Here is a 24,703-nt window from a genome sequence, read left to right on the forward strand (position 1 = left end):
CTAGCCTAGCCATTAAAGGCCACTTAATATTTAAAATTAGTTTCCTTGAAAGGGAAGGTCTTGGGGTTATTCTTCCCCCAATGGCTTGATGAAGCATTTACAAGAGGGAATTTACCACTGATTTTAGTAGACAATTGGTTAGCTGCCAATTCATCGTGATCAGCGTTGTCTTGAAGAATGCCCACTTTGCTATTAAAGTAACTGGTGAAAGCTCCAGAAGCACCAAGCAGACTTTGCTGCTGTTCTCCCTTCCTTGCTGGTACTGCAGGTGGCTTTGTCAGCTGGAAGTCTTTAAACATTTCTTTTACATCCTTTTTCTCTTTATCCCCAAGTGGGTCTAATGCAGTGAAGGCATCGCTTTCCTTCTTAGACGGCTCCTTCTGAGGTGCAGTTCTGGGTGGTGGCTGAGGAGGGCTGGTCATGGAGACAGAAGACAACATAGCAGGGGGCTGTGTAGTAGATGGAAACATGCTGGTCTGGAAAGGATTTCCAATGGTGGATGGTTGTGCCCAAGCAGTAGGAGAAACATGTGCTGGCTGACCCCAGAGACCAGGAGATTGAGATGGGGCTCCAAATGATGCAGGCTGACTCCACCCTGAGACTGCTTGAGGGGCACTGAAGGCAAGTGATTGAGTAAAGCCTGTAGGTTGAGCACCCATAATGGATCCAGGAAATACAGATGTGGCAGGATTGAAAACTGAGGACTGTTGACTCCATGGTGTTGGAGATGTTGCTGGCAAGCCACCTAAGAAAGATTATATGCAAGACTTGTAAACATGGTAGTAAACAGAGGCATATCTGTATGATACTTGTGCTCCTTGCATAAATTTGTACTGTGAAAAAAAAAAATCACCAAAATGTTACAGACATTGAAGAGTAAGCTTCCCTCACAAGAGCTCAAAAACTGGTCTTTCACCACTGGAAGCTGGTCCAATAAGTGATTACCTCACCCTATTAAAGTGGATAGAGTACTTAGACAAGCCACTTTAATATGGGGGCTCTAAAAACCTTGTTCTTAGATATTTGATTTTAATTCAGTCAGCAAGTGTTGGGTGTCTGCTCCAGACACCCTTGACATACTGCATGTTAAACCAAGGTAATTCAAAAATGCCCTTTGATGTCTGTTAACCTTGACTAGCTCCATGTCTATGCTGCCAAGAATACATCTTGACAGCAAGTAGGAATCTATCATATAGATGTATTCAGTATTATGCACCTATACAGCACAATGTCAGAGAGTTCAGAGAAAAGACAAAACTAAACAAGTTTTCTTGATTGTGTCATGCTGACCTGAGCCTGGCTGAGTGCAGTGTTTAGGCTACAGTGTGATTGGGTCTCCCTTGAGGTAGGCAAACTATTCCTAACGTGACTAATGTGCTACTAGTCCCATTTTCAAAAAGTGGGATTCCTAAACTCAGCTTTAAGGATAGCCTAAGTGGTTTAGTGAGACAGGTTTGAACATCTTTGTTAGTGACCCAATGTCTTACTCTAGCACATTGTTAGAAGGCAGATTTCAGTTCAAGATGAGGCATTGCCTCTTGCAGGGAAAAGAGCCTAGAACTCTAAATTCTCAGCAGTGTGTCATTTACCTATGCATTCATTACTACTCACTCTTAAAATGATTAAAGCTCAATGCAAATATCTAGCGGTGACTCTTCAGCCACTGCAGTCCTTCCTCTGCATCCCACTAATGTACAGAAGCAGCTTGCCTCATCACCATATTTAACTGCCCTGGCTCCCTCTGCCCCAAGACACACAGTTTAAGCATCATTGGGTAGTAAGCCTAATGGATCTCTTCCAGATACTCTGATGCATAGAGTATTCTACTCCTGCTCTTACCTTAAGCTGCATGTTTCCCATAGTTGTCTGACCCCAACCCAGTCTGGATTTTAGGGTCTTCCTCCCTTAAGTCATTTTGGAGACCAGCCCTCAAAGTTGAGGACATTGTTCTGCTGACTAAGCTGTAACGAGGTTACATGTTGCTTTGGTATACAATACTTTAATATGCAGTATCTTAATGGCACTGCATGGACTGTTCAGCTAGCTACATACATTATAGCCCTAGGGCCTTGTGATACTGTTGCTTGAAAATATTAGCTAGGCAAAATTGGCATGAGAGTCTCTAGAGGTTGAAAAAAGCAAGTCTTCTAAAAAAACAGGTCCCCCTGCACCCAAGCCTTACATCCCTTGTGATCCATCTGAGCTGGTCAGTGATGGAATATTCATATATTAGTAATATAAACTAAGATTTAGTAGCAATGGATTCTAAGGTGCCAGAGTGACACTAATTGAATGTAGCTAGTTGCATATTAGCCTTGTTACTTCCTTTAACTCCATCTTGTATGGACAGGTGGGAGCCACATACTTACTGTGCATTTTCCACAGTTAGAAGTGTTAGATTTGATTTCCAATGCAAGTAGGATATTAAGGACTGACATTTTGCTCTCCTGAATCTGGATTAGAATCCAGTGTTCAGAATCAAAGCACTCTGCTTTCCACTCCTACATATACTCTCTGCAGGAGACAATTGCTTGCCTGGGTGCATAACTCAGATCCATAGCCTCTTAGTTTGGTTGTGCCTCACTTGTCATGGACAGAAGCCAAAACTGTAAAGTTCAGTTTGTAGCCATCCCCCTGTGAAGATTCTTTATTCACTTGTTCACATGGAGGCCATCACAGGGCATTGAGCCAAGATACCTGACATATGATAAAAGCCAGAGGGTCCAACTGTATTCAGTCTACTTGACTATATTTAGGGTATTGCGTTATAGCTGTCCCAATTATCTATACAGCAAGGACAACTAGGAAAATTTGGGCTAGTTCTCAGCACTTCTGGATTTTGGTAGAGTTATTGAAAAACTTAAAGTAGTGCTGACAGCACAATTCTGAGTTAGTGTATTAGAAATCTAAAGGCACATATTCACTGGTAGTGGAAGAAAGACAGTCAGCTGTGGATAAAGTCTGCCAGCAGGTGCTCTGGCTGTCAGATAACATGTACAGTTTAACACAAGAAACACTCCATGTTTAGAAGTGGTGTAGTCAACTGGTTAGGGCACCAGACTGGGCAGGAGACCTGGGTCTATCCTTGATTTGACAATGACCTATTGAGACCTTGGGCAAGTTACTTCAACTCTGCCTTGCTCACCGTCTCCATAGGCATTTAATTTTGAATGCCTTGCACAAAGTCCCCAGTCCCTGTTGGGTCACTACAATTTGTATTGCAGTAACATGTATTTTCTTGGGGTATGTCCACACTACAGGTGGGAATGTGCTTCCCAGTGATGGTAGACATAAGCTGGAGCTAATCTATGGAGGCATGCTCCCAACTGCTGTTTAGATTGGTCAGTGGTAATTTCTCTAGCTGTGATCAGAAAAGCAACTTTTGCCGATACTCTGGACTGGAGACTGACACTGAATCTCCAGACTTCTCTTCCTGTACTATTTTAACATTTGGTACCATGTTTACATTTATTGGTATATGTGAAGAGTATTTAGTAAAAAAAACAAAATCTGGTTGCCTATCATGCAATAGTCAGTTCACACTGCAAGCTTAAAGAGCAAGCACTCAGTTAAGTCTCCCAGAGGATGGAGTCCATGAAAGTGTCAGTGAAATGTGTTCTAATGAGATGCTGTCAGGTTGAGGAAGAGAGGACAGAATGAAAATGTAAACTCCAGCACACACTTGCTAAGAGTACATTTAAATCAAAGTCTGACTTAAAAAATAAAAAACCCATCAGTTGAAGTGGCCAATAAGGTTGATTCTGTCACCTTAAAGTAATGAACTAACCTAGACCAGCCATGGGTGCTATGGTAGGACTGGTTCGGAAGAGGTCCAGTGGGTTGGTTTGCACCAGTGCAGGTTGTGTTGCAGGAGAAGTCAGGCCTGGGGCCTCTGTAGCAGTAGATGCAAAAAGGTCTGAGCCAAACAAATCATTCGCTGCAGTCTGGAAACAAGGGGGGGGGGGGGGAGGAAAAGAAGAGAAGACAGCTTTACTGGGATACAGTAACAGAATGACACCAATTCCAGTTTCTGGACCTTGTTTTCAGGAAAGTTCTGATACTACCAAGACAGGCAGAGTCCTGTATTTGCTACTAAGCATGATTAAGCTCTCAGATAAAAACCTATTTTGGTTCTGGAACCAGGAGACATGGGATCCAGGTTTTACACTAAAAACTGTTAGAACTCAAATTTTGCAGCCTAATCTTAGACTAGATGCTGCCTCTTTCTAAAGCCAGCTGTGGAGGTATTTAAATGGGTATGCCTATAATGAAGTTAGTCATTTACTTAGGTTAAGAAACCAAGAGTATCCTGGCTATAACACTATTTAACATTGTCCATTGGTCGTGTGCTTCAGGTACATTGTTCTTGAAGCTAAGCACTGGCAAGATAAATTAAGTGATACTGGACTTAGTCCAACTCCATTGGTCGGATATGCTGCAACAGAATTAAGGGTGTGTGTTGTATCTAAGCTACAATTTAACTTCAAATACTGCAATATTTGAGATTTCAGGGTTCTAAAGGCTTTCACATCATACAGCCAAGAGTTGTGAAATGACTTCACAACTGAAGTAACCTTATGGCAGTTTTAGTCCTCTACAACTAGAGAAGGAACTTCTTATAGCCCAATCAAAAGGCACTAGGAAAGATTGCTTTGAGCTTGCTACAGAGTGCAGTCTTTTCTGAAGTCTGCTAGAATAAATATGTACTATATGGACTTAATTACTGAAGTTTTCTTGAGCAACTTAAAAAGGTATTCTTTTGACTGTCTGCTGGAGGGGGAGCTATTTACTGCCGAGTTTCAGAATTCTACATTAGCATTTTAATCTAACAGGCACCTTTATGCCAGTTACTTTATTTAACTAATAAATACATTTATAAGTACTACATACATTTCAGATCAAAATACTTACCGGAGTTAGTGAAGTATGGCAGCATTGAAAAGAAAAAGTGTATATTTAGTGATAACCATTATGAATGTACACATGAAATCAGAAAACATGGATTGCAGAGGGAACATGGTGGGTGGAACAGAATTGAAAAAAAAAAGTTGTTGTAGAGTAGCAGGAATAGTTTAGCCAGTATCACCATATTTTGGTAAGAAAAAGGAAAGCTTCCTTCACCCAGCCCATCTAACAGAGCATGCATGTCACCATTAAATATTTGAAGATGGTTCACCTGAACAGTCCTCCTTCCTCTTCCTGGCTTGGTACTTTGTGGAGGTGGGCTAATTGTTATGGAGTCATGTGACATGAGCTGGACATTGCTTTCAGAGTCCAGCTTTACTCCATTTTGCAGAGATAATCCTTTGGAAGGGCTTTCCGCAAATAGGTTTGATGAGGATTTGGTCAGAAAACCATTCTGTTCTCTTTCTGGTACCCCATTTTGGGTCCTTGCTGCTAGCTGCATTGGCTTACTCTCAAGAGGCCACTGGCTTGTCTGTATTTCCTGTTTGCCAGTTCTATTAGAAATCTGGTCAAACTCTTTACCAAAGTAGTCAATATCACCATTTACAGCACCGTTACCCAAGAAGCTCAGACTTTCCTTCTTCTGAAGTGGAGATTTTAAAGAATCAAATGAAGGTTGTGCAGATTGGTCTGGTTGTGTGAAAGGATCATCACTGAAAGGATCTGGATTGGGAATGGGAAAGAAGCTGAGATTGGTAGTGAGAGAACTTTCAGGCAAGAAAGGTGTCTGTGACTTTGGTCGTGGAAGAGAGGAAGTGATGCCATTCAAGAAGGGACTCTCTTTTACACAAGTCTGATTGTTCTCGATTTCAGAGTTTAGATCCACTAACAGGATATCTTTGCTCTCCTATTAGTTTGGAAAGAAAAAAGTAAAGTTAGTTGAAGACTGAAAGATGCAAGCCATGTAATGTGTTCAATCTTTACTGTGCAGAAAACAACCAGCATCTAACACTTCATGTTCATTACCAGGAAGTCTGGCAGTCTTAACTTTGTTTTACAATTAGCAAAAAGTTTGACAGGGTTAGGAGCAAGGCATATACACTTCTGACTTCACACTTTCACTACAGCTTCATTACAATAGCACTCGGATGCTATTAGACTAAGAGGGCTCCCATCCGGATAGGTGCTATGAAAGCAGCTACAGGGCAGTGCTTAGTCTGTCATGAAGACATAAGCTAGGCTTGGCTCAAACACTTAATAACCAAGTTCAACCCCTGAAAAAAGTCCTCTCCACAGGTCAGTAAGTTATAGCCATTTACAGTTTACTCTATATTGTGACTCAGAGCAGTGACTGAATATTTTAAGTTTAAGGCAGTGTATTGCCTCTGGAGATCAGGACACTCAAGTGTCCTATGTATGCAGCTCAGTAGCAGTCTGCTTACACAGTGCCATTTTTCTGTTCCAGACTATGCTTGCATGAGTGATGTAGGAGGGCACCTTAAGGGAAGCACCAGCCACTCTGACTAGGATACTATCAAAGTAAGTTGCATTGCAGTATTATTGCTGCAATATGCCATTAACACTGTAGGTGGTGCTTGAGTAAGCCTAGCAGAGTTTATTTTGGCACAGTGTTCTTTAGTTTCACATGTCAGTAATAAGTGAGGCCTGTGGATTATGAAGTCATTGTGGGTGAGGGGGGCAATACAGCAACTTTGAAGAGCCTCATCTCTCCTGTAGAGGAGCTGCATCTAGCAGTCAAGAGGCCACAGCCAGCCTATTCTGGGCAAGGGACCTGAGATTGGTTCAACTCTTTTGCCAGCATCTTAAGTGTAGCACTTTAAAGTCATTGCATGGATAAAGAGTTATAAAATGCCAAGTTTAGTGTGAGTACCATAAAAAGAGTGTTGAAGATTGTGTGGTACTGCAAGTCTGCCTGCCACTTCTAGCTACCGAGCTTAAGTATTTGATAGCACTAGAGGCAAACAGACATGGATGAAGATGGTTATGCAGTGATATGGGAACAAACTTGAGCCACTATGGAGATTTTATAATAGGAACAAGCTTCCTATGAGAGATCTAGCACAAGAGGATGAAATTTGACTTTACTCCTTCCAGTTAGTGGCAAAGCTACTTTTGCACCAGTTAACTTAACCACTAGAAATAAAGACAACTGCAACATCTGAAGTCTCACCTTGCTTGAGTAATGTGTGACAAAATGGAAGAGCAAATTATTTTACTGCAAGAGAAGTCTTTACTTACTGTAGGACTGTTCAGGTCAGGAGGAGTGGACATATCGCCAAACAAATCCATCTGGTCAACACCCTTAAAAAAAGTTATATTTGGAAGAGGTTCAGATTCTGTGCAAGGCAATGATTTCACCACACTGATGTAAGTGTTTAAGACCAGCAGAGTACAAACATTAAGTCAAAGTCTAAGATATTCCACTTTTAACCAAGGAAGTAGTTTACTATAGTAAGACAACTTGTTTCATACATGTGCAGCTTTAGAAACTGCCAAGAGATCTGCTATGTAGTTTAAGGACGCTACATACAGTACTCAAGCATTATGTCAACATACCAGTTTTATTTTGTCAACTTGATCAGTCAATGCATCGCTACCATTCTGGAAGTGAAAATAAAGGCCATGTTAGTGCTAAGACAAGTCTGAAACAAGCAGCTTATTCCAGTGATCATTCAGGTTGACTGATTTATGAATTGCCACAGAGGGAGATGAGGACTGTCTAGGCTGTTAGTGCTGTGAAGCAGTAAGACCCTTTGTATTGCTCTATAGTACTAGTTGCATGTTCTGAGGTTGTTGCTTCCAACTTTACTTGCTAGGTAGAAAGTATATGAAGAGGGAGGCAAGAGAGTTAGAATCTCACTTGTTCAGAGTGCATGTATTACTCAGATTGAAAGAGTAAAGTTTTACCTCAACTGTCTTATTGGCTTCTTCATTCTAAGATGGAAAAATAGATAGTATACATTAGCATCTGGCCATTACTTGATTGGCAGAAGATCAGATTCCTTCCTGTAAAGAACTCTACAGCTTTTGAAACTGTTAGAGGAGGAATTTGAACATTCTCAGCTAGACTTCTCTGGTAGTAAAGCAAATGTTGCCAAAAGCCAAGGACAATTATAAATGTTGATATGAACCAGCTTTATTTCAGATAACACTGAAGCACTAGCCTCTCCAACCTAGTTTGGACACTTACTGATCTTGTCAAATAGAAGAGAATCTTAGATCACTATGCAGCCTAACTACTTGTAGGTTTATTTACATTTAATCTTTTTCCATGTATGCAATAGTCATATGCACAAAGCTGGTAGAGCAAAGATTCAGTCCTACTACAAGTTATATAGCAGTCAGTTTAGCTACTGGGCAATATGGAGTTGAAATATGGTAATGCTGAACACAAGGTAGTTCTTTTGATAAGCAGCTATTCACCAGAGTCCTCCCACCCAAAGGATCTCCTACTAACACAAAAAAGTTACTTGCCTTTTTCTTATCCTCTTCCTCCTTTTTCTTGATGTTATAAATTACTTGGAAGAGGTCCTTGAGATCAACTACTAGAGGTTCAGCCTGAAAGGGAAAGTTTTATATTTTAGGTTTCTGCAGAGAAGGTTTTCTAATTCGTGGCTTGCTGTTAAATATGAACTGTACTTGTTGAGTTAGTATTCCACTATAGGAATGGTATCAATTTCCAGGCTAACTGCTTTATCATGAAGCTTACTGAAAGGTGTTTGAATACCATGAAACCAAGTCTCACTTGCGGTCACCTCCCCTTTGGTCAAACTCTTTTATTAAATGCAATTACTTTAATAGTAAGTGAAGCCAAGAGATAGAGAACAGTAAGACACTATGTACTGAAGAGGACTTTACCCTTAGTGTAGAGCAGGAAGCAGCATTTCTGTGCTTAGTACAAAGGCAATGGTGCATGACCTGTATCCCTTGAAAACAGTCCAGGGTAAGAACTGTGCCTTCCTTGGTACATTGCTAGACGTGTTCTGAGAATAGGTACACCTTATTTTCAGCAAAAGGATAATGTAGGCTTTTTAAAAAAAGCTGCTGATAATCATGGGTGAAGCCTGCAGGTGGGAAAGGTACCCCATTCTCAGACACTTAAAAGCTAGGTGCAGCAGTGCCAGCTGATCCATTTTGCTGTCCTCCATTTTCTACCAGAGGCTAAATTGCAGCTGGCTGGTCCATGCTCAGTTTTAGGATTTGAGTGGTTTCCCCCCCCCCCCTACATCCTCCTCCCTTCTTGAGGGCTTTCCAATTTTATTTGCTCACTGCACAAGTCTATCTTGATCAGATAATGCCCATTTGCCCTTGATTCATGGGTAAGATTAAAAGGAGCAGGCTGCTATGTTTTGCTTTGTTCATTTTAACAAAACAAAAAACACACCCTCTTCTTAAAGGTGCTGCAGGAAAGGCTATTCTAAAGTTATTTGTTCCCCATTCCCAATCCCCCCCAAAATCAAGACTTCAGATGGTGTTCAGGAGATGAAGTATTGCATTTAAAGCTAAGCTATATTGTTCTGATAATTATCAAAAACCCTATAGAAAGACCTTTAAGGCCCATTCTCTACCTACAAGTTAAATTGACCTAGCTAAATCTCAGTTGTGAAAATTTGTGCTATAAACATGTAGTTTGGTCAGCCTAACCCCCACTGCAGATGCAGCTAGATGGAAGAAAGTTCTTCAGTAAGCCAATGTACTGCCTCCCACATAGATAATCTGCCTCTGTGAAAGGGGGTTTTCCATTGGTTTAGGACATGTCTGTGCTATACCAGTACAGCTGCAGAACCATAGTTGTGCCACTATAGTGTGGACATAGCTTCAGGTACCAAGTCAAACCCTTAAAGTTAGGAAATGCCACACCTGACCCTGGGAAGGTCTGGCTCTTGTTCCTTCTACATGTAGGTTAGGAAGCTTCCTGCACGTTGCCTGGGATATAAGGGTGGGTAGGGGATGAAGAGCACGGAGATACAGGTATCTGAACTGAGAACAGGGAGCCTGGACTCAGCTTATAGTAGCCCAGAACTACAGTTGCAGAAAAGTCCAGAGAATGGCCAATGTGCACAGAATCTTTGAGGAATACTTGCATATGTTGATTTTTGAAGAGCTTATCAGAGTTCAATGTGGCCAATTTTGTTCAGATTTTCAGAGACAGCAAAAAGGCTACTCCCTGCCAAAATTTCAAGTCCTTGTTAAATGCTGGTGACCTTTAGAGCAAAATATATTTCTTCCCATTCATTCCTCTCCTCCCCTGCCCTGTTCTTGGCAACTGAAGAACAGCATGGGCTGCTGTTTTCTAAAACAGAACCTTAGACACCCAGTATGTACAATTTCAGTTCAAGTGGTTAAATTTGCAGAGTTATAAGGCCATTTTCAGTTCCTTATAATGGGTAGTGCTAGGAAACATTAGACAGTGTTACCAGCTGCACCTATAGAACAGTGATTAAGCCAACATTTAAAGCAGGCATTAGCAAACCAGCTTGCCCCAAGACAGTAGGTGGAGAGCCCAGACAAGCCCTCATTTGTGACAATTGCATAATCCTGCCAAGAGGAAATCTGTTTCTGGGAAAGGTCACACCAGGTCCTATCACCTGTTTGTTCCAGCTTTTTTGGGGGGTGGGGGAGGGGGAGGAGCACAGTTCTAATCAGTGCCCCCCATGAACCAGACATGAAACTTTGAGAACTAGAGATGTGTTAGACAGGAACGGCAAAGTCAGAACTAGCTAAACCTTGCAGAATTAACACAGCCACAAGTCAGCACTTGAACTCAGACACTGCCATTTGTGCTGGCCTTTTAAAAGTGGGAATAAAAAAATTAAGAGTGCAGACTAGAGCTCCTGGCCATGAGTACAAAATGTATTAGTGTGCACATGTTTATTAAGTTGCTGTCCATTAAGAGAAGGGCTCCTTTGGTCAGCAGTAGAACTCTGCATGCTAAAATGCAAGAAACCACCCAATCTTCCTAGTGCATAAAGCAAGCTCAGGCCACTTCAGTAACTTGCATCTCAGTGCTGGGTTGAACCCCAGGTCATGCTGTAGTAAGAAATTCTTAATCAGCAAGATATACGGTATAGGTTATTCCTCAACTGATGCTCCTTGCAATGGAGAGTTACTCAATTCCCATTTTGGAAGACAGCCTGCTGAATTGGCTTCTTGCATTTCTTCGAGTTGGTCTTCAAAAGCTGACTCAGCTCTGAGTGGTCTATGGGCTCCATAAGAGTCCAGTTTGGATAGGATTGATTTATTGAGAGATGTAGAAAAGCATAAATATGCCCAAAAGTTGTCCTGCAAATCCCACAGGATGACCTTAATGCCCAACAGATCCCTTAATTCATACCTGTTGTGCTGTTTTTATGGCAAAAAACTGATGTTGTCCTTCTCCTCCGCAAACATATCCAAATGCACGGTTGTCAGTCACATCCCGAGCAATAAAGGAGATCTTGTTCACTGGATGCTCATGTTCTATGACCTAGAATTGAAAGCAATTAGTCTTTTGAAAGTGCCTAAAGTTAGTTCTGTTCTGCTGCACCAAACACAAGTACACAGACAACTATGGGATGGCAGTGGCCTTCGAGTGCCTATGTACAATAAAAACTTAAGTGAGCTCAGCTCAAATCTGTAAAAGTGGACAGGGCAATATCCAAGTGGTTTGCCAGTCAGCATTAAGGTTTGACAGGCTTGGTATCCCTAGAAACATGACAGAATAGTGCCAGGCTATTAGTGCCTACAGAGGTCAGACAGGATCCAACTCCCTCCCCTTTCCTCCAAAGTACCAAAAAAGTCTGAGTAGATACAGATTAGCTCCTACTTTCTCCCTCCTCCCCCACAAACAGAGGAGAGTCCTTAGAGGTGTTGTACATGCTAGAAAGCTTTCCTAGGTCTTTAAATTTTAGGTGAAGAGGCTGCTAAGTTAATGCAGCTGTGGTCACTAGAGAAGAAATTGTCTTAATGGTCATGCACAGCCAGTTCTGAATTCTTACCCCAGTTTTCTCATCAATTATCTTGATACCAGAAAGGGAGATGTTCACCCAGATCTTCTGTTTGTGCTGTCCCTGGGAGCGGGCAGCTACTGCCATTCCCTAAATGAACAGGAGTTATTAGTAAGATTTATGCAATTCAAACTTGCTGAGTTCCAATGTGTTCAGCTAGAGTCAAAATTGTTTGTGCCTAGATACTTATGCTTTGAGTAAGTTGTGCCTCAGGTTAGATCTGTGCAACCCATAGACCTCAATGAAGCTGCAAATCAGCTGAATTTGGCCATCTGTCTACAAACATGGGTGCATAATAAAACTTCATCTCTGGTGTATAGACAATGCTGGAGTTTTAGGTTCTCAAGATTGTTCCCCCACCTGCACTAGTTTAATTTTGTAAGCGCTTTAAAGCAGACCTCATTTACATAAGCACTTCTGTCAAAAGGAGCTATGGAGCAATATCTTTACTAGGTCAAGTCTCTGTCCTGGTTTAAACCAAACAGATGACTTTGAGATCAGATGCTTAATCATTCTTGTTGGGCAGTATGGATAAGTTATTAGTACTGAAGAGGCTGATATGACCACTGAGGCATGTAATTCTGAACATGCTTAATGTTGCTGACTGTAGCTTTGTCGTTCACTCTGCTTTGCCTGCATTATGACCTATAGCAAAGCAGTCTAGAGAATAAGACTTAAGGTTTTATTGCGCATTCTTGAATTGCTAGACGAGCATGCATTTGTTTTAGTTACAGTAGTAGTGGATGCATGTTTTGACTAATCCAATTTGGAGTCTTCACAACTGCTATGGAAATTCTCCCTGCCACTTTCACTCCCTTCCAGGGAGTTTAAATTCCCCAAGTTTAGGATTTGATTTTGGCTCACCAACCTGCATCTTCCAGTTAAGATGCAAAGAACTATATGGATTATGAAATATCTGCAGAGCAATTTTCAGATTAAACCATTGCTCATTGTAATTTTGGGCTGCTTCCTTCCCTTCATTGGTTCTGCTAATCTTTTGATTGGAGTGGCACCTTTCCTCCAGTTAGGATCTGTGCACCTCTATCACACTGAAGTGTGGTAATTGCTTGATATTGCTTTGGTACACAGTGGGAGTTGTGGCATGGTTTGCCTTTGACCACTATAGTCTGCCTATTGACTAGCATGCATGTCTGGTTAAAAGGCCAAGTTCAGACCTTTACCTTCAGCTTCATCATTGAATCTTGGCTCATTTTGTCTCCTCTTGCTTCTGGAACATCATCAACGCCAATCAGCTTGGCTTTGTATCTTACACCATCCCCTTTGAATCTGGCCAAAAGAAATTCATCTGTTTTTTCTGAACCTGAAAGATAGATAAGCTTTTAAATGGTATTTGGAGCTTAAGTGTCTAGTCTCTCTGAAGAGAGTGCTTGGTCATTCATTTTGTAATCCATTCTAGTCTGCTGCTAACAAAGTTACATGGGCCATGTGTTTTAACATTGCTTTTAAGGTATCGGCTAAATGGGAGTATCCAGTACTCTTGTACCATTGGGTCCCCATTGTTTATTAGATGGGGATTTAGAGTTGTGGGGAAGCAATACGAGGCATCAGTTTAAAGCTTAGTTTAGAGAATCAATACAACAAGTTGCTTCTTTGCACCAATTGGGGTTTTAGTCTGAATGTTAACAAGGTTACACTACAGACTTTCTAGATCTTGAAATAGGCATATTACCTTAGGACAGGGGTGAAAGTGAGCTGTATGAGCCCATACTTTAACATCCCTGCCCCTTTTGCCTCCCCTGGCGGTGGCCCTGCTGGTACAGACCCTCTCAGTCCTTCCAGCCCTACGCGAAGGATTGGGACCCTCAATGGAGCAGGGGACTGGTCTGTTTGCTGGGACAGGAAGAAGGCCCTGAGCCAGTTTAAAATCAGGTTGTTTATCCCAAAGCCCCTAGTCTAGGGTTGCTAACTGTCTAAATACAAACAGGTACAGACCCTACCAGCAGGGCCACTGATGGGGGGTGGGCAGCAATGTTAGAGTGTTGTGGTGAAGGACCCTCCTTAAAGTGCTGCCACAGCAGCTCTTAATGTTGGTGGCCCTGCTGGTACAGCTCTTACTGGCAGGGCTGCCTATGGGGAGGCAAACAGAGCAATGATGTTAGAGTGCTGCCGCAGCACTTTAACATAGTTGCCCTGTTTGCCCCCCTGGGCTGCTGACAGGGAGGGTGGGGGCAAAAGGGCAGCTGCCCTGGTGCTTGCAATTTAAAAGGGCCCAGGGCTCCCAGCTGCTGCTACTGTGGCAGAGGCTGGGAGCTCCAGGCCCTTTTAAATCACCCATGGAGCCCTGGGTGGCAAGGGCCAAGTAGCGTAGATGGGCTGGCTGGAGGAGGCTGACCTCCAGCCCTGCCCCTTCTGCCCTGAGGCCTGGCCCCTGTACTGGTAAGAATTTATTACTTTCACCCCTGCCTTAGATTGTCACTTTGCCAAGACCTAAGGCATGAGTTTTAGTAACAAAAGATAATTTGTGATGATATTGTAACCTGTGATACCAAGCTCTGACACTGCATAAAAATCTTTGTCTATAACCAATTAGATTACTCTTCCATTCTGCAGTGAGCATGTTCATACATTAACTTTTGGTGACAAGAAATGTTGTATACAAGATTTATGGGTCATACATCAAGTGATTAATAAGATCTACAGAAGCAGACTTCAGTCCTGTTAGTTCATACACCACAACTTTGTTGTGCTACTGACTATGAAAGTTAAGTATTTGGACACTACAAAGGCTAATGTTTGATTCTGGTAGATTACCTTTAAGCAGCCAGCAGGTATTAGAACCTCTGAAATTCAGAGGTGAGTGTTATGCACAAAAAACCAAACAGGTTTGACCACTCTGTATGTGGAATGGTGTCTGTAGAATGATGTGCAGACAACATGCATTTGACTCCACCATCCAGGTGACCAGAACCTGAACAGGAGGTTTCCAGTTCTAAGTTAGTACTTAGATTTTTAAACACTGTTCTGGAACAGTGTGCTATTCCTTTGAAGATAGCTGCAGGTTTATGAGAGTAACTGATACACATCTAAGATCTTGCAGTTGGTCCAGTTGCTTCCTCCCTACCACCTTAGAATTATTTTAGGTTTTATGGACTCTAGAAAGTTAGGGGAGAGAGTGTCAGTTCAGTATTGAAGGTTTGCTAGAATCTCTTGCACTGCCATGAAAGTTGAGTAGAGTATGAACAAGTTCAACTCTGATGGGTCCTTTTATAGGCTCCAGTAGTGATCATTTGGGTTATATATATAAATAAAATGAGGCCATCTAGTTGATACTTAAGCTTCTGGGATTTGGCAGAAGTTCTTTAGGCAATAGGTTTTAAGTCTGGTATTAAATGCAGTAGTCTTTTCAAAAGGAAAGGTTCATGGGCAAGTGCCAATAGCTTCCTGGAGATTAAGCTATCAGTGGCAACTGTTAGATGCCCAGCACTATGGAAGTGAACCACTTAACAGCATTAAGGATTCAGACATCCTTTTTTGATCATCTTGGCTAGTATTCATTACCTACTCCCTGCCCCCAGTCTAAGTCAGTCCCTTGAGGGGTTATGCTAAAGTTTTGGACATGCATTCAGAGCAGTTTCTATTTTAAAGAGTGCCCTCAAGTGATATTTCTTCAAAATATCAGAGGGATAATAGTCACAGCCTGCATATGAGGTAACTTAGTATTGAAGAGGGATGAATTGCTTACCCTTCTTTTTTTCCTTCTTTGAGGCAGGTGCTTTTGGTACTGCCTGCTGCTCAGGCTGGTTGTTGATATTAGTGGTTTCTACTTCGTTAGACATTTTGAGATGGAGGCCAGCCTCAACGCCACAAGCATTAAAGAACGCAATACTTGCTGTGTTGTTGGACGTCCAAACAGTGATCAACAGGCAGGCATAATACTTCACCTTCAGCAAGGAGATTAAGTACTTTAGTTAAACTGCCAATATTCTATTTGATTATTTAAAAGTGTCACCATATTAAGACTATTAAAAAAAAAGAGAGTACATGCCATAGGTCCACTAGATACAGACCAGTGAAGTTAGATTTCACATGAGTTGTAGTTACAGCTGTAGACCTTTCATGGAAGACATTAAGGCATCCCATCAAGGGACACTGATATTCACATATGTTAATAGCCAAAGTGCTTAGTTACAGGACATGATCAAGATCTAGCCACTATTTGCTTTGTGTGCCAAGGAGGTCAAGGTGTCAATTTCATACAATTGCTCCCCTGAGAGGTTTCTGCTTTATTTGCCATACAGAAGTTGGTTTCTAGTCTAGCTAAACTGCCATTTTGATCAATTTCACTTAGCCTCCTATAAACAAAGGACTAACTATTGCTAAATAAGTGAGCATTTTGCAATTGCACAATAGGGAGGGGAAGAGGAAAGCTACTGGTAAGTGCTTCAGATTCCACATAGGTGAATAAGTACAGCACTTGCAGTTTTGGGAAAAAAAAGTTATTTGTGGCCTGAAGTAGCTTGTATTCTCCCCTTGCTGAGACTTATGCTTACCCACTGCTTCTCTCCTCCTCTGCCCTCAAGATTGATGCTCTAAATACCCATTTTCTGCACAGATTTGTCCTTCTGGATGATAAGAACTCCTATCTGACAGCCAATAATGCAATAGACTCCAGACAGTCAGATCTGTCAAGACTTTAGGTATAACACATGTAGGGACTGATTCTGTGCAGATATGCTCTCCATTTCAGAGCACCTCATGCCATGTGATGGCTGTTCACTAATCCAGATAAGTATGGTTCTCAAGTGGATTATACAAGCAGGCCCATAATTTGTGGTCCTGTGCTGGTTGGGCCAACAAGAATGTTATGTAGTGGGCAGAGGCATCATTTTGCCAGAGTGTAAAGGTATGTGCCCTTCACGTAGATCTCGGAAGATCCCTTGTCCTTGGATGGCTTTTTGCCCACCCACCCAGCAAAAGTTCAGTAGGAACTTGTGCAGCAGGCAGTTCTACAAGTTATTTTGTCCAGTTTAATTATTCTTAAGGGTAGTTCTACTTTACAAATATGAGCAAGCTGAAAGGAACTACTACAATACAGTCTCCTAAACCTCATGTGTTTACAGACAAAGTTATCCAAGTTACCTAGGCAATCATTTGTGCACCATTAGAAGGTGAAGATTATTCAGAAATAATTATGTTCCCTACATTTAGTTGTCTTACAGTCTAAAAAGACCCGGTTGGGTTGAGTTTTGAGTAAAGCCAGTATGTTTTACAGTAATAGCCCCTTCAAATTTTCTCCAAGGGTGCTGGAACAATTTTGATAGTGGAGGTGCTGAGAGTCATTGAACCAAACTGTAAACCCTGTATCTGATGGAAACCACTTCAAGCCAGGGGATGTGGCAGCACCCCCAGTTCTATCACCAGACTGTCTCATTTGATTGACTAAGAAGCCATGAAGTAATTACAGAGGATCTTCAAACTCTGCAGTCCTAATCAAGCTCTAAGTGGTTTCTTAATTTAGTTTGAAAGACATAGAAAGTAACTGTTTAGTAACAATGTATTTTAACATTTAAGTTCAGGGATAATCAATAGGTGAACTGCAGGCCAAATCTGCATCACCAGATGCTTTTGAACAGACAAAAAAATCTTAATCAGTTAATTTTAATTTTCTCTGGTGTCTGGACCTTGACTGTACCTTGCTCAAGAAATTTGGACAAAAAAAAGATTGACTACCCTGATCTAGTATTTCCAGATCTAGCACAGGCAAAGCATCAGATAAATGCAACTTTACCTGGCAAAACTGGATTTCAAAATATGCAAGACATCCACAATGAGACAGTATTTAAAGAATTTAAAAAAAAATAGTCAGCCATCTGAAGCAGTCAGGAAATAGAAATAGGCTTCCAGGGGACAATAAAGCATACTTAAAAGTAAGTGTCTAGAGCCAATTAGAAAGCTACATTGTCACACTGATATCAGATGACAAATATTACAAGCCATTACCACTTAGCATGAGGAAACCTTATGCTAAAGTTTAAAGGTTGTCTGAGTCACTAATTTTTAGTTTGGTTTTCCCTATAGCACTGAAGAGGAGCTACATCACAAGGCAAATCAGTTAGGTACTGGTTTAATAAAAATTAAACCAGTACCTAAGTCCTATGAGTAATTTGATAGCTGTTAATATTGGACTTTCAGTGCAGATGGGGCAGGATGAATATGTAGCTCTTTGGTTTCTATTTCTTGAATTCCAAAAGACAGCAAATTCATTCTTAATTGTGAAATTCCTAAAGTGAACCCATTAAGTGGCTCTTTGGTGTAGGCTGCCTGGAGTCAATAAGGGTGTCTCCTCTAAATACTGGGAGTCTTATAAAATCTGGAGCATGTATATTTCCTATTACTGCCCTCAGATACAGCTGTTCTGCTGGGTAATATTGCAACATTTTCTAGGAAAGATGGACATCTTTCCTAGTTATCTAGTCAAGTGGAAGCTGCAGTGTTGGTTGTAGTATTGCACCTAAAACTAAGGCTATTGAAAGATTGGAGCAAAGTTATACATATAGACCAGATTGGAAGAGAATTTCCATGAAAGCTGCTGTTTCCTTCCTTGCTCTAGTCAAAAGGCTAGTCAGTGTTCAGGCCACTATCCTCCACCTGATTAAGTCAGTCCCCTAAGAGGGGCAGCCAAATCAATCATCTCTAGCATAGGAGTGATCAAACCAGTCACTGGAGATCAGGAAGTTAAGCTGGAAACTCAAAGCTCATCTGCCTTCACTGAAGCAAGACAGTCAGTGATAGCTGCTAAGTGTTGGATTCTGAAAACTGACCAAGGCAGGCATAAGTCTTGTGTAGTCTGCTCCCCCTGCTTCCAAGATCACTTCTTGTGGGAAAAGGGCAACTGTTGGCAAAAATTCCAGAAGTATCCAGTTTTGAGTCTAGAAAATTTGGTTTGGAGGTTTGACTGATGCCTCCAAAACCAACATGAAGTTCTGCTGCTTAGTCTTGCACTTAAGAGTCAGCTGTTGAACTTTCTGCACAAATTTGTGCACTTCAACTGCAATTAAGTGAGAAGACCCAGAATGTTGTTCCATGCTGCTTATTGGAAGCCAAGTGAACATGTTCCAAAATGACCAAGCCATAAAGAGACCAGGAGTCCTAAATCAAGTATTAATACCCATGTGTCTAGTCATGGCTAGGTAAGGCTTTTATATAGCTAGTGAGCAAGGTTTTGGACTGCTCAGGAGTTTTGAACATTTATGCTGGATGTTACCTTTGGAAAAAGGTCTTGGAATTAACACTGCTGAGCTTTTGGTTTGCAAGAGATTTTCCTTAGCCAGACTATTTCTTGGTGGGTAGTGTCACTTTCTCAGTTTAGTTTCCCACCACTATATAAAACTTTAGACTTGTGGCCATATAGGTGAGCTCTTTGTAACAGTTAGACTAAGACTTTAAGGCCAAAAGGGACCCATCATGATCCTCTAGCCTGACCTCCTCCACATTGCAGGCCACAGAACCTCACTCACCCACTCCTGTACTAGACAACCTCTGGCTATGTTACTGAAGTCCTCAAATCAGGATTTAAAGACTTAAAGTTACAGAAAAATCTACCACTCATTAGTTTAAACCCACAAGTCAACTGTGCCTCATGCTGCAGAGGAAAGTGAAAAAAACAAAAGTCTCTGCCAATCTGATCCAGGGGGAACCCTCAAGTAGAATCTATACCAAAAAGTTGATTCCAGATGAAGTCTAGGGTCAATTACAACAAACTTAATGCATATTGGTCACCAAGATTTAATCTCATCCCACTTAGAGATTTACTCTCCTGTTCAATTTAAAGCATATGCCTCTAGTGCAACATTGTTTGCATGGATATGTAATAAGCATATTATGATCTGAGAAACCTACAAATAGGTATTCTGTTTTAGCTACACAATCTCTTCCATCACTAATTTTGACTAACCCAGATTCACAAGTTGCATTAAATTGCTCCTATGGTTTACAAACTAGAGCAAAAAGCTAGTTTATAACCTCCCTAAACTTTGAGCACTAGCAGCTATATTTTAGTCACAGCCAGTAGATCAACTAAGCCTATGATAAAGGCCTTGTCTGTTGCAAAGATTTCTGGAAGTCTTGATTCACATGTACAGTTATGTGAAACTTCAAGTTTAATTTCCTTTTTCTAATGCTAAGGTTTCAGTTCTTTGTAGATTCCTTAAAAGCTGATTCATTAGGACTATTGGCGTCACCACTACAAGCAGTGGAGTTTAAGTAGTCTTTCAGCCCAGAGCATCTTTGCAGGTTCAGGGAGAAGTACAATGTCACCATTCCTCCATTAGCACAGCATAATTTTCCTGACTATTGTGTCCCATCATCTAATCACAGGTCTGCCTCTAGATCAACCTGACTTTGGTTGTTCTTGCATTATTTTCTTTGGCAGCTTATCCATTTGATTTCTACAGAGTCCCACCAATGGCTACAACTGGAAAAATTACAATCCTATACCAGATTTCAGGGTAGCAGCCATGTTAGTCTGTATCCTCAAAGAGAACAGGAGTACTTGTGGCACCTCAGAGACTAACAAATTTATTAGAGCATAAGCTTTTGTGGGCTACAGCCCACTTCTTTGGAAAGCTTATGCTCCAATAAATGTGTTAGTCTCTAAGGTACCATAAGTACTCCTGTTCTTTTTATCCAAGATCATGTTACCCCTGTCTCTGCCCCCAAACTGCTACACTGGGAGCTCACGTTGAGTTGTTTGTCCTTTTATTACCCCCTTCCCCATCCTTAGGGAAAGGAGTTCTTCTGAAAGTCCCCATCCAGTAGGTATGAGGACCACTCCTTGATGTACGACTTTGCATTTTAATACAAACAAATGCATTGCTTTCATGGTAAAGCCATGTTACCAGGTGATCCAGATTGGTTCAGAATGCCCTGGCATTCTGCCCACCTTTGTTTTCTGCAAATTTACTTCTAGATCATTGATCTAAAGATTGATCATTAAACCCAGTAGTGATCCCTGTGGATCCCCACTAGATCACACCCATCTGATTATTAGGATTCCCTACTGACAACTGCTTTGAGAGGTCAGTTAACCAGTTCTTATTGAGAACAGTTAATATAAGCCCAACTTAAATGAATGGTTCTCAATAAGTAGGTTGAGTCAGGGAGGCAGCAACCAAAGGGGATGAAGTACTATTTTGATGAGCAAATGGACAACTGCCCTCCTTAGAAAGCCAAGATATGCCGGAGTGAGGCTCCACTGAAAAATGGTCCACCAAAGGCAAGTGATTACTTTCTGGAGATCTGTTCCTACACAGTTTATATACCCAAGGATTGAAGCTGCCTTCTCTTACTCAGAAGAGTCTTACCATTGCAGGTATGTGCTCCCCCACTGATAGGGTAATTCTATTTCCCCACTCCTTTTGGAAGCTTATGCACCAGTTTAGGTTCCAAGGAGTCTCTTTAGAGTATTCCTAAGGCTTAGATAGGAAAGATTGGATCCATTTTCACTGTGGAAGTCAGATTATGTTTTTGCCTACAGAGGGGGTGTCCAGTTTCTAACTAGATTGTCCAAAGCCAATAGCAAATGCATACTGTACAAAGCTTCCACTGAAGACTATTATGAATCTGGGAATGAGCCAGGTTTGCAGGTTGCATTTTGAGCCAGGTTTGAAATAGCTCTCTCTGTGTTGGCTTATTGTATCCCTGTCCTGGAACAGATATTTGAAAACTATGGTGTGCCAGTATTTTACTCCAGAACGTGGTCCTTCAGATTTTATTGCAAAAAGCAACACATTTGATGCACAGTTAAACAGTTTTGGAAGTCATTTACCATGCCATGGGACGCACTCTCACTCAGCTAGCTGGGAGACTCAGTCATTTTTCCTGCTGAGCCAGATGTTCAGGAATGTGCAAAGGTTAGACTATTGCAAAGTTAATGTTTTAGTGAGTTGGGCTTCTTTACTCTTTAAGATGAGCCTCAAGAGTAGCTCAAAAAAAAAAAAGTACCATATTTAGTTTAAAGAATTTCATTAACTATAACGGTTTAGTGGTCTGAGAAGACCTTGTGCTGTACGAGTACTCCCAGACTTGTGTAACCACTTTAGAGATAATGCAATGAACAAGGGGTATTTTAAGTAGGGTGACCACCTTTTCAGAAGTGGGATACATGCTGGATCCCCTTCTCCCCCTCCACCCCTCAATGGCCCTGCCGAGGCCAGAAGCCAGAGCTGGGCCATGGTAAGAGTTGCTCAGGGAGTCCAGGCTGCTGTGGGGAGCCATGGACCCTCCACCTGCCCAGGGCAGGGTGCCAGAGAGCAGTCCTGCCACCCAGGAAGAGGCTGGTCCCACCTGAGCCTCAGGAAGGTGCCAAGCAGAGCTGTGGAGAATCCAGGACAAATGCTGTCCTGAGTTCTTCAGCCCAAGACTTGAACTCTGCATTTTGGGACTCCCCTGCCTAATTTGGGACAGGTGGTCACCCTAATTTTAACTTAGGGTTTCTAGGATCTAGGAGGTGATTCAGGTTAAGCTATAACTACCCAGTAAAATGTGCCCTAACTGAGCCAAGGGGGCTTGCCATTTTCAGAAGCTATACATGCCTAGCCAGAAATAGGGAGGAGATGTAGATAGAGGAACTTTGACTTGAAGTTGTGCACCACACTACCTTTCCCCTCGCCACATTCCTCTTGAGGGGAGGGTCTGATGTTCAAGTAGTCCCTGCACTCTTAACAGAAGCTGAAGACTTATTGGGTAATCCAGCCAGGTGTGATCATTTGGGCCAGCTAGTGCTTCTAGTGTTCAAGGTATTCTCTAGCCCAGGGAGAACGATATTGATTATTAAGATCAGCAGGTGAGCTGCACTGTTTTATTACTGTTGTACAGGACACTTATTCTCAATCTAGTTCTCTTGAAAGTCCTACTCCAGTTTGAAGCCAAGTCAGAGACCAGTGAGAACCTAGACAGACCAAGGCTAAGTTGAAGTCAACATATGGCCAAGTTAAAAAGTCAAATAGCAACTGCTATTTTAGTTTGTTTTGGCAACCACTTTGTATATAACTGAGTAACTCTTTGGTTGCTGCAATGTCATGCAGTGCCACAAGAGTAGTATTCACAGGTGAGTACTTATCCAAAAGCTCTTTGCAACAGGATAGATCAGATGCCATTAGTTCAATGATGAAGTAAAGGCATCCACTAGGGACTGCTCTGAATAAGTCAGCAACTAGGGCACTACAAGCCATTTAACTCAAGAAGGAGAAAGTATTCCCACAAGAGCCATAACTTAACCACCAATTGGTTACATATGGGGCAAATAATTTGTCAGATGGGTCTGAAGCTTTCAGATAAAGACTATCAGTCTTTGGAAGAAGCAAGTGCTTAAGACTCAGGGGATAAAGTGATGCACAATTAATCCCATTAACTGGCTGTTGATTGCCTGCCAAGACCACCCTACTATACATACATGAGTCCACCTTGCTTTGAAGGCTGCACAACAAACAAAAACAGGTGGCTTTATGTGTTAGGTGCATGCAGTATTGTATTCCACTGTTGATGCTAGAGTCTTCCACAAAGCAAGTAGAACACCTGGAAACATGGTTTTTACTGATAGTAGTGGAAACAAGGCCACTCTGTATTTTGGCCTTAGATTGTACAGCAGCTAACACTTTGAAAGCTGAGACGAGATCACTTTGAGATCTGCTCTTGCTTTATCACCACTCAAACAAAACAGGGCAGGTGCACACAACCAGACATGGCAACTTCATATACTGTACTGTGCATGTCATCTAATCCAGGAGTAGGATTGATCTGGGAAGAAACTCAAAATCTGCACCTTCAGCATATGTATACAGAATACATTGCACTGACTATTAGTTGCCAGCCCTTTATGAAGCCTTGTCTACAATAGCACTGGAAAGAGGGCCACATTTGTATGTATTTCCTCTTCTGCCCCCATCCCTTTAGCTATTGGGATCTAAAGCCCTTCAAATGTGACTTCTAGTCCTTTAATTTTACACTTCTTTAATTTAAAGAATTATTTCAGGGAAATGTTTGTATTTTTCATTGTGCCAGTTTCTCATGCTTCTTTCAGTTAAAAGCTTAAAAATATTAATTGAAAGAGGAAGCAGCAAGTAATTCAGCTGAGTTATTGGAGAGTTAGAAAAAAGTTTGAATAGGCTAGACCTCAGACACTTGAGAAATTTGGCCCTCATACTTCTGAGTTTTACACTAGTGTAAGTGAGGTAGAGTTTGGCCCTCAGCAGCTATGGTCAGAAATTGTTCCACTAAGTGGAACATCCAGACTCCTAAGGTATGGTCTGGAGAGGGGCAGACTATTGCATTAAAAAAAAAAAAAAAAAAAAAAAAAACCACACACCCACCCACTATTAGTCTTAGGATTCTCCTTAATTTGAGGTTCCTATCTTGATGCTTCTACTTCTGATGTAATACTGAGATCAGTCTCAGAAACAGAACTTGCCTAGCACTCCTGTCAGGATCCTGTGGGGTGAAATGTATTTAGTGCTGGACCATGTATAAAGAGTGAGCATTCAGCATGCACATATGGCATGGGGGGGAGGGGAGAAGGGAGAGAGGGGTAGCACAGCACCTCACATAGCAGACATGTTTGTTGATAAGAACCCTCATAGTAAGATATGTCCCATGCAGCCATCTACCTCAAGGCAGGAAATCCTGCTGAGATTTCAGCGCGGTTCAAGGAAATCTAGGTATTTCAGACTATTAAGTACAACCCCACACCCAAAAGAGTATGCATCTTGTATGCCAGTGGGAGGCTGTGTCTTAACTCAAGCATTTTAGTGGAGCTTATCCACCTGATAATTAAG

General features: G+C 41.6%; 1 protein-coding gene across 4 annotated transcripts in view; it reads right to left on the bottom strand.

Annotated features, from left to right (window-relative positions):
- The window catches only part of DAB2 (DAB adaptor protein 2), a 40,534-nt gene that overhangs the window by 4,552 nt on the left and 11,279 nt on the right, over nucleotides 1-24,703 (bottom strand). For 2 of the 4 annotated variants that reach the window (XM_065550035.1, XM_005282149.5), the window contains exons 2-11: nucleotides 15,616-15,814; nucleotides 13,094-13,233; nucleotides 11,904-12,002; nucleotides 11,261-11,392; nucleotides 8,401-8,484; nucleotides 7,483-7,527; nucleotides 7,165-7,227; nucleotides 5,177-5,812; nucleotides 3,788-3,944; nucleotides 116-745 (exon numbers count right to left, since the gene is read on the bottom strand). In XM_065550035.1, coding sequence (XP_065406107.1) covers nucleotides 116-745; nucleotides 3,788-3,944; nucleotides 5,177-5,812; nucleotides 7,165-7,227; nucleotides 7,483-7,527; nucleotides 8,401-8,484; nucleotides 11,261-11,392; nucleotides 11,904-12,002; nucleotides 13,094-13,233; nucleotides 15,616-15,709 — 2,080 coding nt within the window. In that variant the 5' untranslated portion in view covers nucleotides 15,710-15,814. Of the gene's footprint in view, nucleotides 1-115; nucleotides 746-3,787; nucleotides 3,945-5,176; nucleotides 5,813-7,164; nucleotides 7,228-7,482; nucleotides 7,528-7,833; nucleotides 7,861-8,400; nucleotides 8,485-11,260; nucleotides 11,393-11,903; nucleotides 12,003-13,093; nucleotides 13,234-15,615; nucleotides 15,815-24,703 lie in introns of all 4 variants that reach the window. The other 2 variants (XM_005282148.5, XM_005282150.5) reach the window with 2 other exon arrangements.

This window comes from Chrysemys picta, chromosome 6 (assembly GCF_011386835.1).
Source record: "Chrysemys picta bellii isolate R12L10 chromosome 6, ASM1138683v2, whole genome shotgun sequence".
In the NCBI taxonomy this organism is placed as follows: domain Eukaryota; kingdom Metazoa; phylum Chordata; order Testudines; family Emydidae; genus Chrysemys; species Chrysemys picta.